This window comes from Stegodyphus dumicola, chromosome 3 (genome assembly GCF_044657685.1).
Source record: "Stegodyphus dumicola isolate Sdum_Otavi_A_Nest chromosome 3, ASM4465768v1".
Classification (NCBI taxonomy): Eukaryota; Metazoa; Arthropoda; class Arachnida; order Araneae; family Eresidae; genus Stegodyphus; species Stegodyphus dumicola.
In genome coordinates this window covers 136,202,788-136,217,848 of record NC_140770.1, presented here as the reverse complement: position 1 = coordinate 136,217,848, position 15,061 = coordinate 136,202,788, and the positions used below count along the sequence as shown (strand labels likewise).

General features: G+C 33.0%; 1 protein-coding gene across 3 annotated transcripts in view; it reads right to left on the bottom strand.

The window, feature by feature from the left end:
- Nucleotides 1–15,061, bottom strand: part of LOC118183632 (anoctamin-7-like) — a 383,713-nt gene that overhangs the window by 58,517 nt on the left and 310,135 nt on the right. For all 3 annotated transcript variants that reach the window (XM_035353229.2, XM_035353228.2, XM_085813343.1), the window contains one exon: nt 5,775–5,970. In XM_035353229.2, coding sequence (XP_035209120.1) covers nt 5,775–5,970 — 196 coding nt within the window. The remainder of the gene's footprint in view (nt 1–5,774; nt 5,971–15,061) is intronic.

Here is a 15,061-nt window from a genome sequence, read left to right as displayed (position 1 = left end):
TGCAATCTCTTTGCCAGAAATACTGATTCTTACACCGACAACATGCTTTATACTACTCAGACACTCCCCCATTACGTCTACCTGCATATCTGCGCATGTGCTACCGTACATCATCTTACTTAATCTCCTGACTGGTCTTTCTGTCCGCTCTGCCTCTTCGCTCAGCTGATATGCTAATTTTTCGACTTCGTCCTTAATTTTTGCACACAAGTGTAATGTAACCTAGCCAATTATTATGGGCCAAATTACATGGCATATACTCATGCACATTAACTGAATAGCTTTTCGAAAAGTATAAACTTTTTATACCATTTAAATCGATGAAGAAATTTTCAAATTTTAACGATCGTCCAAAATGGATCTTTTAAAGTTTAGTACGTTTATCAGTTGAGATTAGTGATAGAGGAGATGAATCATGAAACATTAGGATGTTGGACAAATACGCATTCACACTATTATGGGAACATTATATATCCTCTGCATATTTAAAAAGAGAAAAATATATAATGCAATTCTATAAAAATGTTTAATGTTTTTAATCGGATATATCATAAAATTAAATGCATTTATATTTAAGTTAATCAGAATAAAATGTAAAAAATTAATATTCTTAAGAACCATATATATTGCTTCAAAATATTTTAGCTTGTTAAACAACAGACAGAGTAAATATGAAAGAATAATATCTTACGTTTTTCCGAATGGCAACAGACTCGAATGAAAGTGAACGGAGAGAAACAACGCAAAACCGCGTTTCGAGACTAATACCCCTTTGGGAAAGAAGAAAGGAGAACGAAGGTTAAAAAAAGAATGAAGGTTCGAAATTATGTTGGGGGAAAATTTTTTTAAATTCTATAATTAGACTTAAGCTTCGTAGGAAACAGGAATTCATACTTATGAATAAGATATGAATTAATTTGGTTTTTTTCCTCTTCTGTATTGCATAAAATAAAAGAAATATGAATTCTTTAAGAAGAAAATGTAATTATTTCTTAGCTTTACATGTAGCATATTTAATTTTAAACTTAATCTAGTTTTCAGAGATGACTATCAAATCCACTACGTATTTATCATTTAAATTTCGAAAAGTGTTCAATATTTGTAGCAAAGATACATCATATTTGGTTTCTGAAACTTCTTTTATTTTTTATACTAATGCTATAAACGTTATCAAGAAATGCATATATTGATTTTAAATAATTATGTTTGTTATTTAAGATATCTTTTATAATCTGAAAGATAAATAATAGTATTTTATCGAATGTTAGTTGGCAACACCTAGCACGAGCAATTTATCAGGCAGCTTGGATATATATTGTTGCGTTCTACGGGTTCGTGGATGTGGAGTACTTAATGACAGCACTTGATGAAGAATCAAAACACGATTTATTAGCGAGTATTACTTAGGACAGTTACAGAAATAGTTTACAATCGTCGAAAAACTATGACAAACACGTTCAAACAATGAGCAACACAGCCTTCAGGCTTTAACAGTGAATGCAGCTTCACGGGCAATCACTAAAATATAGCTCCCGACTCGGTTCGGTCGCTATCTAGCTAATCTTTGAACTCAAAACACTACTACATACATTCGATACTCTTCTACTCCGCGTACTGGCAGGGTATATATATATATGTATAGCTTCTGACCTGCCTTCGAGAACATTCTCGGAAAAAACGATAAGGATTCGTTCTAGAATGTTCTCGCTTCACCTATGGCATATCGCCAATTTTGTAGCCATAAAGGAGATTTCGCGCCAAATGTGGCAACACTAACCCCGCTTTACGGAGAAGCTATCTTACTGCAGCTGGGCATTTCGTAACACGAGGGTAATGAGTAAAGTTCAGCAGAAGTATGTCACGGGAAAAATATCAATGACCAGGATACAAACAGTTCTAACGTCAAAAAGTAAGTCATATATCCATTTCAGGAATTAATTTTATCCCTTACGCGTAATGAAATTTATTTTTCCTTATATCTTCTTATTACAAGGCAGAATGCCGTAAAAAAATAAAGACCAGCATGCCTAGAAAACAGTGAAGATAATACTTTTTCTCTATTCACTTTCACCAAGAGAGGAAAGCATAAGTAATCTTCATGGTTTTCTACTGTACGGATTTCCTATCTAACGTCAAAAAATATGTTACATATCCATTTCAGCAATTAATTTTATCCCTTACGCGTAATAAAATTAATTTTTCTTTATGTCTCTCTTTACACGGCAAAATGTCGTAAAAATAAATAAATAAATAAAGACCAGCATGCTTAGAAAACTGTGAAGACTATATTTTTTCTTCATTCACTTTTACCAAGACAGGAAAGCAGAAGTAATCTTCATGTTTTTGTACTGTACGGATTTTCTAACCATTCAGTAAAAAGCAGTTTGACATCCTGGCTGATATCTTTCTAAATCACATGAAAACAGTTCCCTTGAATTAGACATTGTGGTGCCTCAAAATATCTTCCAAGCATAAAGTTATTTATTAGGATTAATGAGATAAAATGATGCGCACGCCTACTTTTATATTTTTCAGGAAAAGAGTTATATTCAATAATTGCAGTTATTTATTTATTTATTATTTATTTCTACGATTTTACATTAAAATAACAATGGAAAAATTTTAGACCTACAGTTTATTTGTGATTTGTTTCCGATAGGTGGCAGCACTCTTATTATTGTGCAATTATAGCAGGCTAATTTTTTTTTTTTTTTTTTTTTCCGGAACAGGTATTCTCCGCATGGTTTCTGAAAACGGCCAGTTTTTTTCAAAACGTCCAAAAAATTATCGGATAATCTTTGGAATATGGTAACAGGTAGTTTGGCGACATTTTGGTAAGGCGATAAAGGTTACTAGCTAGGACTTTAGCAGCGTACATGGATAAAATCAAGAGTGTGCGCAATGCCATTTTTGTGCAATTCTGGGATGTTTTTTTAAGTGAAAATAGGTCGACGTGTACATGGATGATACCGTGTATGGGCAATTTTTAAAAACGCGGCAAGCAGTGGGCGATTCTGTACTTTCTCCCAATTTCGCACCTAATCTTCGTCATGATTAAGCACTTTTGTTTTATAAAAGTTCTAGCATAAGCGTAATTCGGCTAGCAGATCGTTGGAAAAAAATGTTGAGAAAAAAAAAAAAAAAAAAAGCACGCCTTTAACTTCGTATAAACAAAATGGCGTCCAAGAAAAAAACTAGCAGGTTGCTGTAGCAGGGTTGGTCGCCAAATGTTCGCCAAAAAATCGCCAAGTTACCATAATCCAAAGATTAACCAAATTATCGATATCTAATGACATTTGATGTAATAAATAACTACCAGTTATTATCTTTTAAAAATGCTTTACTTCTGCGAGAATTCAATTTTTAAATATTTTAATTTTCAATGACCTGAATTGCTATTATAATTTTCACATTTTGAATTCATTTTTAATTTATTATTTATTTGTTTCATGTATATTAATGTTTCCACATTTTAACGGTATGAGCTTTTTGTTACAAATATTTTCCTGTTTCATATTACTTTAAATAAAATTTCAGTACTTTCATTTTTTTCCTTTGTCTAAAATCTTTTTTAGATGGTTATTAGTATTTCTTCCTTCATAAATTCTGTACATACATTATGCCTTGATTCGATCGTATTTTATTAATTTAAAGTTGCACACTCACAATTCCTGCATATACGTTCCTAAAATCTCATTTTTGGAGCTTTACATGTTATTTTTTAAAATTTTGCAATTCTGTAGGCAAGCAGTTGGATAAAAAGTCAATATAGCAGGATTTTTTTACCTCTATAAATGCTTACTCATCCACTTAAAGAACCATTTATTTAGAAAAAATTATTTTTCAACAAAAATCTTGTTATTGTTATTTTTAGTTCAAAGGGGCAATTTGCCCTGAAGGATTATTATTTTCGTTTTGGCATTTTGCGTTGGTTCACTATAAATGTCCGATTCACTTTTCAAATTCTTGCCACCAAATATTACCGCCCTGTGTTATATTTAAAGAAATTAAATATTGAAGAATCTGCATAAATGTATGTATATTTCTGGCACTGTGATAAAACAACGGTATATAGAGCCATCCAATTATTTTGAACAACGTACGTTTCCACCCGAAAATGGATATCTGGAATTCCAAATCTGGAATTTGGAATTTGTTTTACCATCTATTTCATATTTTGTAAAACTTTAACGAATTTCTAATTAACAAACTCAACTATTTAAAAGCGAGCAATGGGAACACTCTACGGGGGAGGGGGAAACATTTTTATCTCCAGCGCTTGAGACTGTGTATCGGAAATTCTAAAGATACGCTCAATTTAAAATTATTTTGCGATACTGCCGTTGAACCGAATTTTATGGTTCAAGTCGAAGAACATGATATTTAACAAATAAAGATAACACACAAAAACGTTACCCCCCCTAAAAAAAACCCGCCTCTTTGGACGTAATTTAAAACCTGAAACCTTTCAGATTTTTTAAAAAAATTTCTTCTTCTAAAATTCCAAGATCTTCTTAATGTTTTTTAATGGCCTCTTGATCTTTTCTGAAACAGAATTATTTTAGGTGTTTTGTGTTCCTTTAGACTTCCCTCCACGTATGGGAGTGGAAGTATCTTTCCATACTTTTTTAAGACTGCATGTGTACAACATCAGTCTGAGTTTTCCTGACGTTTAAAAGAATGAAACGAAACTTATCATTTTAGGAACATTATTACCTGGTATGCATATCTACTAATAGTATATATGTATAAATCAGCAAAACTGAAAACATGACTTTGTATACATAATTTTTCCACTAGATTTCTTTTTTAAAAAATTGAAATAATATTTGAAAAGATATATTCCAAGTTGCTTAGTATCAAGAATCATGGATATCTCCTCAAGATATCCTCGGCATGCTGCTCATGGCCTCTACGATCTCAAATATCCCGAAATATCCCCTTAAACTCTTAAATACATCCTCCGAGTGCTTATTGTCCCATCTTAGGAAATCCTCGGGACATCATCGTTAGGTCTCATCGATAGAGGGCAAATTCTCATTAGAAGTTAAAATCCTACCTATCAGAGCATCATGGCATTCAGGAATATCCTCTTAACTCCCTAAACATATCCTTACGAATTCTTAATGTCACAACCAAGTATAACATCAGAACATCCTCTCTGGGTCCCATGCACAGAGTACGGGATGCTATTATTATTTAAAATACAGTCTGTCACATTCACAAGATATCCCGAATATCATCTTAATCTCCTAAACATATCTTCCTGAATGATGTCATATCCCAGTACATCCTGAGAACATCCCCATTGCGTCCTATCGACAGAGTGTGCTATGCTATTAGAATTTACAGTTCTGTCTGTCTCATCCTCAGAACATCCTAGCACGTTTACTTAACATCTTAAACACATCCTCCAGAGTCAATGATACATCCCAGTGTATCTTCAGGACGTCCTCGCTATGTCCAAATTAGAGTATGCGGGGATGTTTTAAGGACTTAAATTTCTATCTTTTTTCAGAGATCCCTTACAACCTCTTCATATGATCGCTGTGACATAGCGTACGTATCATCTGAATATCCTATAAACACTTCTGCATGAAACACTTCTGCATTCACGTCTCATGAAAAATGAAAGAAATTACCAACACATGTTAAGACTCATTATATTTTTATCAAACAACGCAAATTATTGCTTATTTGCAATAAGAAAACGCATCCAAGAAATTAATTTACGGTAAGTTAACAATGAAGCAAGGGAGAAACTTAAAACTTACCCCACTGCGTCAGTTTAAGAGCAAGTTTCTCATAAACTCGTCCCAGGGCCATGATGAGCAAGAGATTGACAAGCGCCCCAGTAGAGCTTGCTATCAGAGAAGCAGCTCCTCGAAAAGTGTCCGTACGGAACAGGAAGATGGAGATCAAGACGCGATAAATAATGACTGCCACGATGAATATCATAACCAATGCCATCTGCAAAGAGAATTTTTTTAATTTGCATTATTTAAGTTACAATACAAAGATTGTTAAATATACAACAATAGATATTATAAGGTATTTCTCCAGCCTTCTTAGGGAGCCTTCGTGGTGTAGTAGTCTGCACACTCAGCGCGTAATTGAGAGGTCCGCGGTTCGATTCCCGGTGAAGGCGTTGCTAATTTTTCATCTTGCCTTTTCATCTTCCAAAAATACCTAATGTCTGTACAATGTGATTTGATTAAGTTACTAAAATGTAACAGATAAAAAGGTATATGGATGTATAACAAAGAAATATTTTCCAGAGCGGATCAAATTTAAATAAACGTAATTAACGTTTATACTGACATTGGATTTGTGACTAATTTGTTAATGAAGCATAGGCAACATTGCCAGAAGGATATCATTCATATACGCAATTAGCAAGTAAATAGCGGTGTTGCTGAGACAAAGAATTTCTGAGGACAAACATAATGAAAGAAGAATTCCTTGGTCTTAAACATTCTTTGGCTAAAGCAAGCGTCGATTCACAGCTTCCTGAATGATGTCATATCCCAGTACATCCTGAGAACATCCCCAGTGAGTCCTATGAACAGAGCGGAATCGAAAGATTCATCACAAAGGAAGCTGTTCCTGTGGCTGGTTGAATTGAAAAGTAAGTATGGTTCTAAAACTGTTGCTAAAACATGAACAGTGATCATAGAAAAAAAATCTAGATATCAAGAAGTATATAAGAATGCCACTAAAGGTAATTTGAAAACCTGGTGCAACATCGCGTTATTATACTTTCTGACCCCCTTTCACGCTCCTCGAACCCTGCTGAAAGATCTTGACCTGTCTAGACAGACAAAGTACCAGGATTTCAGCTAGGGAAATTTTGACAGTTAGGAGTAACATGGAAAGTTAGATCTTATCTCTCGCGAATCTAACCTATCCATCTTCTTTCGCAAAATAATTGGCACGTGTTTTGTACTTGTGGCCACGTATCTCGTCTCAAAAAGTTTTATCTCATTGCCAAACCGTACTTACAAATTAGTCAAAATATTTCGTTCGAGTCGGAAAGTGAGCATATTTAGCCTACAGAGGTCGCTTGTCTATTCTTGATGAACAGGTGGAGATAGTGCGAGATCTGCTTTTAGTTGTAGATTCGGTGGATCGGCCGAGATGTTGATTTTGAAGCTGATATTCGTAGAAGTAAATAATTTCATGCATATTTTCTCGCCGTTCTGCGCAGTAGAGTTTCCATCACTATGATAATAGTAAGCACGACGCTGACAGCATTCCATAGCTTCTACAGATCTACAGAAGAGCAGGGTGATTCTAATTGAGGAATGGTTCAATGAAGGTGGTGATTCCAGTTAAGTCCTGTTATGGAATTTTGCACGTAAGTTCAATAAAATATTTATCTGCATTGCCAATGACTTTATTAACAGCCTTTGTAGAATCCATTCTCTAATTTAGAATATATGACTGCTACAAGTTTCACGCTAACCAATGGCTGACTTTCGCTTTCATTTAAGTATCAAATTGGCATGTTTCTTTTCTACGTAGAACGCAAAATATTTTAAAAAGAAATAAAGGGAAGGCATTTAAATTTCTCTGCTGTCATTTCTCTTTCATCTTAAAATAAATGCAGTTACAAATATTTTTATTTTGTTAAAAAGTGAAAAAGGGGAAGAGTATAATCTACTAGCGCCACGCAATTGGCCGTATGGTTAAGACCTCAGTACTGGTAATTCGACACGAGGCGAAAGCGCTGGCTGCATCATTGCTTTTCGTGGTTTTCCATGTGTAATGTGACTCTTTTCGTGGTTTTCCATGTGTAATGTGACTCTAAGACAGTTACCTTACAGAAAGTCCTCCTCCAAAAGCATTCCTTCTCTTAGGCAAACAGCCCTCATGTGCTGTAACATATTCAAATAACCTGACACCAAAAAAAATAGTGATGTGATTCGATACTTAACAGCTGAAATGGAAATAAACATTTGAGGCATATGAAGCATTTTTTAAGTACTCACAGAAATTGTTGAACAGTATTATATATCTGCATTATAAAATTACCACCAGTGGCTGAGTGCCGAGTGGTTAATACTGTCCAATACTGATAGTTCGACGGGGTTTAAGTAACACAGGCGCGCGATTTGGCAGTATGGTTAGTTGTCGTGGTCTTCCCCATTTGCATATGAGTCATTTCCATCAGAAAGTACTCCACGAATGCATTCTTCCTATTAGGCAGATGTTCCTCGTGGCTTTGCCATATTCAAATAACCTCTATTACCAAGTATATACGTTTAGAGGAACAAAACATGTATTCAGAACTCATTATCAAATTGGTTTAAGGCTTCAAAACAATTTTCCCTTGACAAGTTCTGTTTGAAGCGTTGAATTGAGGAGATTAAAATTTCATTTTTTTATTTTGTATTACTTTCAGTATTGTATAAGTATTTGTAGTTTAATTTTACTTGTACTTCTTTTGGGTTTTGACTTTCTAAGAAATACAAATTATTAGGGCCTTCATAGGGAAGAAACTTTCATGTAAGCTATGACTTTTCCTAGTCTTTTAATAATTTCATTAAAATCATTATATATATATATTTATAATAACTAGTTTCTTTTTTTAATAATGTTGGCCGCGAAAGCGGCTAAATAATGGAAATTTTAAAAAAATGATGTACAATTAACTGGTCTTTTCTTTCATAGGTAGAAAAACTGGATGATGTATTTTATTATTTTGAGCGATGCTTGCTGTGGTAAGGATATTTTCATAATGGTTTGTCAAAAAAAACAATGAAACGTTTATTTATTTAAGGAACCTCACGCTTAAATCACGTATTTAAGCGTGAGGTAATTTACAGAGTGGCAAAAACCACTAAATGCTTGTGTTACAGGCCTATTCTTGCAAAATTCAAACCATCTGCAGTTTACTAAAAAGTGAAATTACTAGTATTTAGAGGTTACAAATTAATATTTAATATCCAATAAATGAGGTAAAGAAATAAACCTTGCGTCTTAAAACTAATCTGAGTGAGTTCTTACAAATCAAACGCGAGTCTGCCTTAGCACCACCATAATATATAAAGAAATTAAAGCAATTTTTATAAAAATGGATTTTAATGTGGAAAGGTCGAAAACTTGGCTTAAAGACTTCAGTAGATCCCATTCGTGTCCGTACAGAGATCTTTACAGAGATTCCTGTCTGTACTTTATTAGATCCCATTCGTGTCTTTAAGGACGCTAGTAGCATTATCTTGCCCAATAGTTTAAGAAGACTAGCACGAATCCCTAATAAATAATATGAACAGCATTTTAATAGACAGAACATACTTGCTACAATTAAGCAGAGAAAATAGCGTTGGAAACTGAAATTACAGCAGCACTTTCCACAGCAAATGTAATATGCTTCACGATGGCCCTGGTTATGTCAGATGCTGTTTTCCATTAATATATATATATATATATATATATAATGTGAACACTGCATGGCTTTTTTGTACAGTTAAAAAATTAATTTTTACACTTAAAATTTGGGCAAAAAATAAGCAATTCGGCCAGACAAAATTTTCGGTGTACAAAGTTGGAAGTTAATTTTCGGTCACAATGTGTAAAAAGACACCGAAATTGGTGCACCAATTGACTAGCAGCGAAACTTAAAACTTTTAAATTGTTGATAATTACACAATTATTGCACGCAGATTAACTAAAGCCATAAAAACCTTAACCGGAGCATAAGAATAACATAGTTCAATCACTTTTAAAGCAAAAAATGCATAATTTTTTCAGTATATAACGGGGAAAAAAACTGAGTTCACCAACACAGGTAACAGAGTGGCAATATATGCACATGTATTTTTATATGCGTTTGGTGCGGTTGGTTGCAACAAAAAAGGGAAATGTACAGCAACATGTTATAGCAATCCTATATACAATATTTCAACGGTCTACGGCTAGTCGTTTTTGAGTTATGCGAGATACATACGTACGTACGGACGTCAAGAAAAAATCTCTTCTGAATCAGTTTTAAATCCATTTTACAATCCGTTTGGTATGTGTGTGTGTGTGGGGGGGGTTTATTCTGTTCGTACTCACAAATGTCACGCAACAATCTGCCTAAGGGGAGGAATGTCTTCGCGGAGGATTTCCTATGAAAAATTGGCTCGTATTCATGTTACAATAAGAAAACCACCAAAAACACTCATGCAGGCTGACTGCTTGCGTGCGTTCGAATTTCTAAAGTAAACTGGCTTGTATTCATGCTAGGCATTATCATGGTGTTTTATGGCACATAATCAACGAGCTATGATCCCTTTTCCTTCCGAAAACTGGTTTTCAAAAATCATTTAAGAATTTACAGATATCGGATGATCTACTTTATTTCCACGATGCTTTCTTGTTTCATACAGCATAATTCTGAAGGATTTGATTATAAATGTATGATTCTTGAGTAACATTATCTCAGTTTCAAGTACAACAAGAAATAAAAATTTATTTTCCTCTGCAGTGATGAGTTTTCTTACATTTAATCGTTCAAATCAGCTTTAGAACACAAGGAAATATTTCAAAATGTATTCTTCCGAAACTGCAACTGATAGCCGATAAGCCCGAATTTACATTATGAAAATATAAAGTCAGGCAAGCTTGAAAAAACCTTCGCTCTCCATGTAATGCAATAAATATTTACTGTAAACATGATTCAGCAGCTGAGTGTTACAAAATACGACACTTTTAAGCTTCTTAAAAATTTACTCATGCATGCCTAATGCTAAAAGCAGCTTATGCACATAGAAAATCCTTTTGTAGCACAAATATTTTATTGATTTTATTTTTAAAGAAAGAAGACGGAGAAGAAAAAATGAACTTTACATTTGGCAAACAGAAAATTCTTAAATCAATACTAATGCCATTTTACATAAATATTTTCTTTAGGATTACAGGATTCTTTACAATAATGAATCCGATAATAATGCTTTGTGTTATATATAATTAATTATACAAGACGCTTAATATAGTTATTACATATGAATAATGTTTTTAATTACATATCTAATGAATTAAATGCAATTTAATTAAAACAATCAGACTGTAAGTTAAAAAAACATTAATAAGAATAGCGTTTGATTTCGAATCACTTAGTTTGTTAATCCGCAACAGACAGTTTAAATTCGAAAGTTAATATCTTACTCCTTGCCGAATTGCAACACACTGGCACATTAAAAATAAACATATTTACTTCTGGCAGTGGCAAACACATTGGTTTCCAATAGCCGAGTTTGTTGATTAAATTTGAAATATAAATATCTTAACCTATTAATAAATATTTAAATTCATTTCACTTCATTGTTGTTTTGATATATTATTGTAATGCTACATATTATTTAATTAATTGTTGCTTTCAGGGTTTACTTTGATTGTAACTGAATTAGTAGCCACACCGATATTTCTTATATATAGAATTCTAGATCTTTTAATGCTGAGTAACAACGTATAAATTGTAAAAAGATATCGGTTTTTTAACGAAAGTTTCCTGCCACCGCAAATATCGTCTGCGCAAACAGTTCTCATTGGCGTGTTTAGTCATATTTTGTCAAACGATTTTTTACATTTGAAAAAAAGACTTGCTTTAGAACACTGTGTTGTCAAATTTGTAAAAAAGTATCGTTATCATTCAAGGTGTCTGAAATGGAACTATCACGCTACCAGATTAGAACTATCATTTACTTCCAGTTCTGTTGCAAAAAGTGAGCCACAGAATATTACCAAATCGTGCGTACAGCTTTAGATACAAATGTTGTATCATATGACACGGTGAAGGTTTCGTACCGAAAGTTCAAAAACAAGGACTTATAACATTCAAGAAGCAGAGTGCTCTGGTCGGCCTACTGATGTTGATAAGGCCCGCCTGCGAGAACATGTGGAAGAAGATCAGTATGCAACAAGGAGGTTAGAATAGAAGGAGGGAAGGTTCAACTCAAATGGTGAAGCTTGGCGGCCATGTTACTGTTATCGCTGTGACTTGTGCAAGGTAATTGCAACATTTTTTTTTCTTTTCTTTTTGAAGCATGTCAGCTTGTGTTGCATATGGATGCACAAATATATTTTCGAAAAAGATTCCTGGAATTACTTTTCACTAAGCATAAACTGAAATCATTTAATTCACATAAATCTGTTTTATTTTATTAATATTTATTTTCATGTTGTTATAAGGTTGTTGGTTGTGAAAAGAATCTATTTAAAACTTCCATTAAAAAAATGCAACTTGTGACTATCTTTTTAGATAATTATCTGCTATTAATTTCAGGTTAAAATTATTTTAAATGAATCTTTAGTAAATTATAATATTGTGAATATATCAGAAATATCACTTGTTAAAGGAAAAATTGCAAAGTACACCCAACAGGCTGCTAATAAAACCTAAACAAATTCTTGAAATATACAGAAACTTCATTTTTAAAGGCTTTAATGTTATGCACTTGCATTTAGACTTCGAACTAGTTCTTAATGATTTTCTGTACGTAGTTAATTAAGAATATTATCTTTATAACTTTAAAACAAAAAAACTAACAATAGTGAAGGATTTCATTATAAATTTAACATATTTTTACTGGAAAATACATGCACAGAACAGCTTAAAAACACGTTTCACTGCCGTAATGCAATGTTTTGAAGTTACAAACATGGACGGCGCTTGTTCGGTGGAGTTTCATTCCCCGACAGTGGAGGAAACTGCGAACCTTCCCTCCTTGTATTCTAACCTCCTTGGTATGCAACAAGGAGGTTAGAATAGAAGGAGGGAAGGTTCAACTCAAACGGTGAAGCTTGGCGGCCATGTTCCTGTTATCACTCTGACTTGTGCAAGGAAGTCTGTAATTGCAATATTTTCTTCTGTTCTTTTTGAAGCATGTCAGCTTGTGTTGTATATGGATGCACAAACAGATTTTCGAAAAAGATTCCTGGGATTACTTTTCACGCGTAAGTATTGATTTTCTTTTTTTATGTAATTTGATAACTATGGTAAAAAATATCACAATGTCATGTTGTTTTCTTTCCAGATGTGAAAAAAAGGACTTAATAAGAATCAAAATATGTTAAATACATTTTAATGTTTCTGTTTGTAGCTGGCATCTTTGTTCCTAAACATACAATGATGTATGCTAGGATTTAAACTGCATAATTTGAACGTTTTAGGTAATTCGTTTGATAATTTTTATGAAAAGTAAGACACCAATTGTTATTATTTTTATGAATTGTAAAGGTGTTAAATAAAGTAATGCGTTTCTTTATGTATTAATTATTATTAATTTTAAAGTTTTTTTGAACTGTTAAGAATATAATTTGTGCATTTGAACAAGATAAACTAATTTTTCTGTTGTTAAAATTTTTGGCATAAATTTACAAATTTGTGGGCAGTATAGCGATAAAAGTAAGTAAAATATTTACACAACTGAAACTGTGGAAAGATGTATCCAAAAATATAGGTATAGGTATATTTCTGTAATTCAAGGCAATTTCTTTGAGATTTATAAATATGAAACGCGCATAAACTGAAATCACTGAATTCACATAAATCTGTTTTATTTTATTAGTATTTATTTTCTTGTTATAAGGTTGTTGGTTGTGAAAAGAATCTATTTAAAACTTTCATTTAAAAAAATGCAACCTGTGACTATTTTTTGAGGGTTAAATATATTTTAAATGATTCTTTAATAAATTACAATATTGTGAATAAATCAGAAATATCACTTCTTAAAGGAAAAACTGTAAAGTACACCCAACAGGTTGCTAATAAAACCTAAACAAATTCTTGAAATATGCAGAAACATTATTTTTAAAGGCTTTAATGTTATGCACATGCTTTTAGATTTCGAACTGTTTATTAATGATTTTCTGTACGTAGTAAATTACGGATATCATCTTCATAACTTTAAAACAAAAAACTAACAATAGCGAAGTATTTCATTATGAATTTTACATATTTTTAGTGGAAAACACATGCACGGAATAGCTTAAAAAACAGGTACGTTTCGCTGCCGTAATGCAATGTTTTGAAGTTACAAACATGGACGCCGCTTGTTCAGTGGAGTTTCATTCCCTGATAGTGGAGGAAACTGCGAACCCTCCCTCCTTCTATTCTAACCTCCTTGGTATGCAACCACTCGAGAGCTTGCAAAGTAGAGCTGTAGCAAACTGCATGTATTCGTTACCGAGTAACGGGTACAACGGTTGACTCGAAGTACCGATTCGGTACTCACAAATTCATTTCGTTACTCGCATCTGTTCGTTACTCGCATCTGTCGTACGATGCGGTTTATTCGAGTACGAATGATGCGGTTGCTATGCGAATACGTATGATGCGGTTGCTATGCGAATACGTATGATGCGGTTTCTATGCGAATACGAATGATGCGGTTGCTGTTCGAATACGAATGATACATTTGCTAACAATACCCGTGTGCCACATTTTTCATTGATAATTTCGAATTTTTTTGGTTAACTCATCGGGCAAACTTTTGTTTACATTATGTGTTTTAGTTGAAATATTGTTTAGTTGTTGATATTTAAGAAAATGATCAATTTTGATAGCGTGAAGCGTTATTTTGTATTTGCTTTTTACATTTAGATTTATAGCACATATTATGTCTGTAATTTGAAAATTTAGATGATTATTGATTTTTTTTCTTGAGCGTGCCATAGGGAGATTTTATTGATTTGAAATATTTATATACTGCACTTAGGTATTGTTTAAATAAGAATATGTAGGTTAATATAAGTTCTTTACTTAGGAGTAAGTATTGTAATCGAGAAATAAAAAGGAAGTAAGTATTGTAATCGAGAAAAATTTTGGGGTATCATATTTCAACGGAAATATCCATTTTTGACGATTACGGAATCCATGTGAACTATTTTTTGGGTGACGTCTGTACGTACAAACACAATTTTTTTTTTTTTTTTTCCCAGAAACGGATTGTTAATGTAATCCCATTTACTCTAAGCTGATACTTATGACTAATGATTATGATTAAGTTGATACTTGAAAGGGATTTTTTTCGTGATGTGTAAGTACGTATATATGCATTTCACATAACTCAAAAAC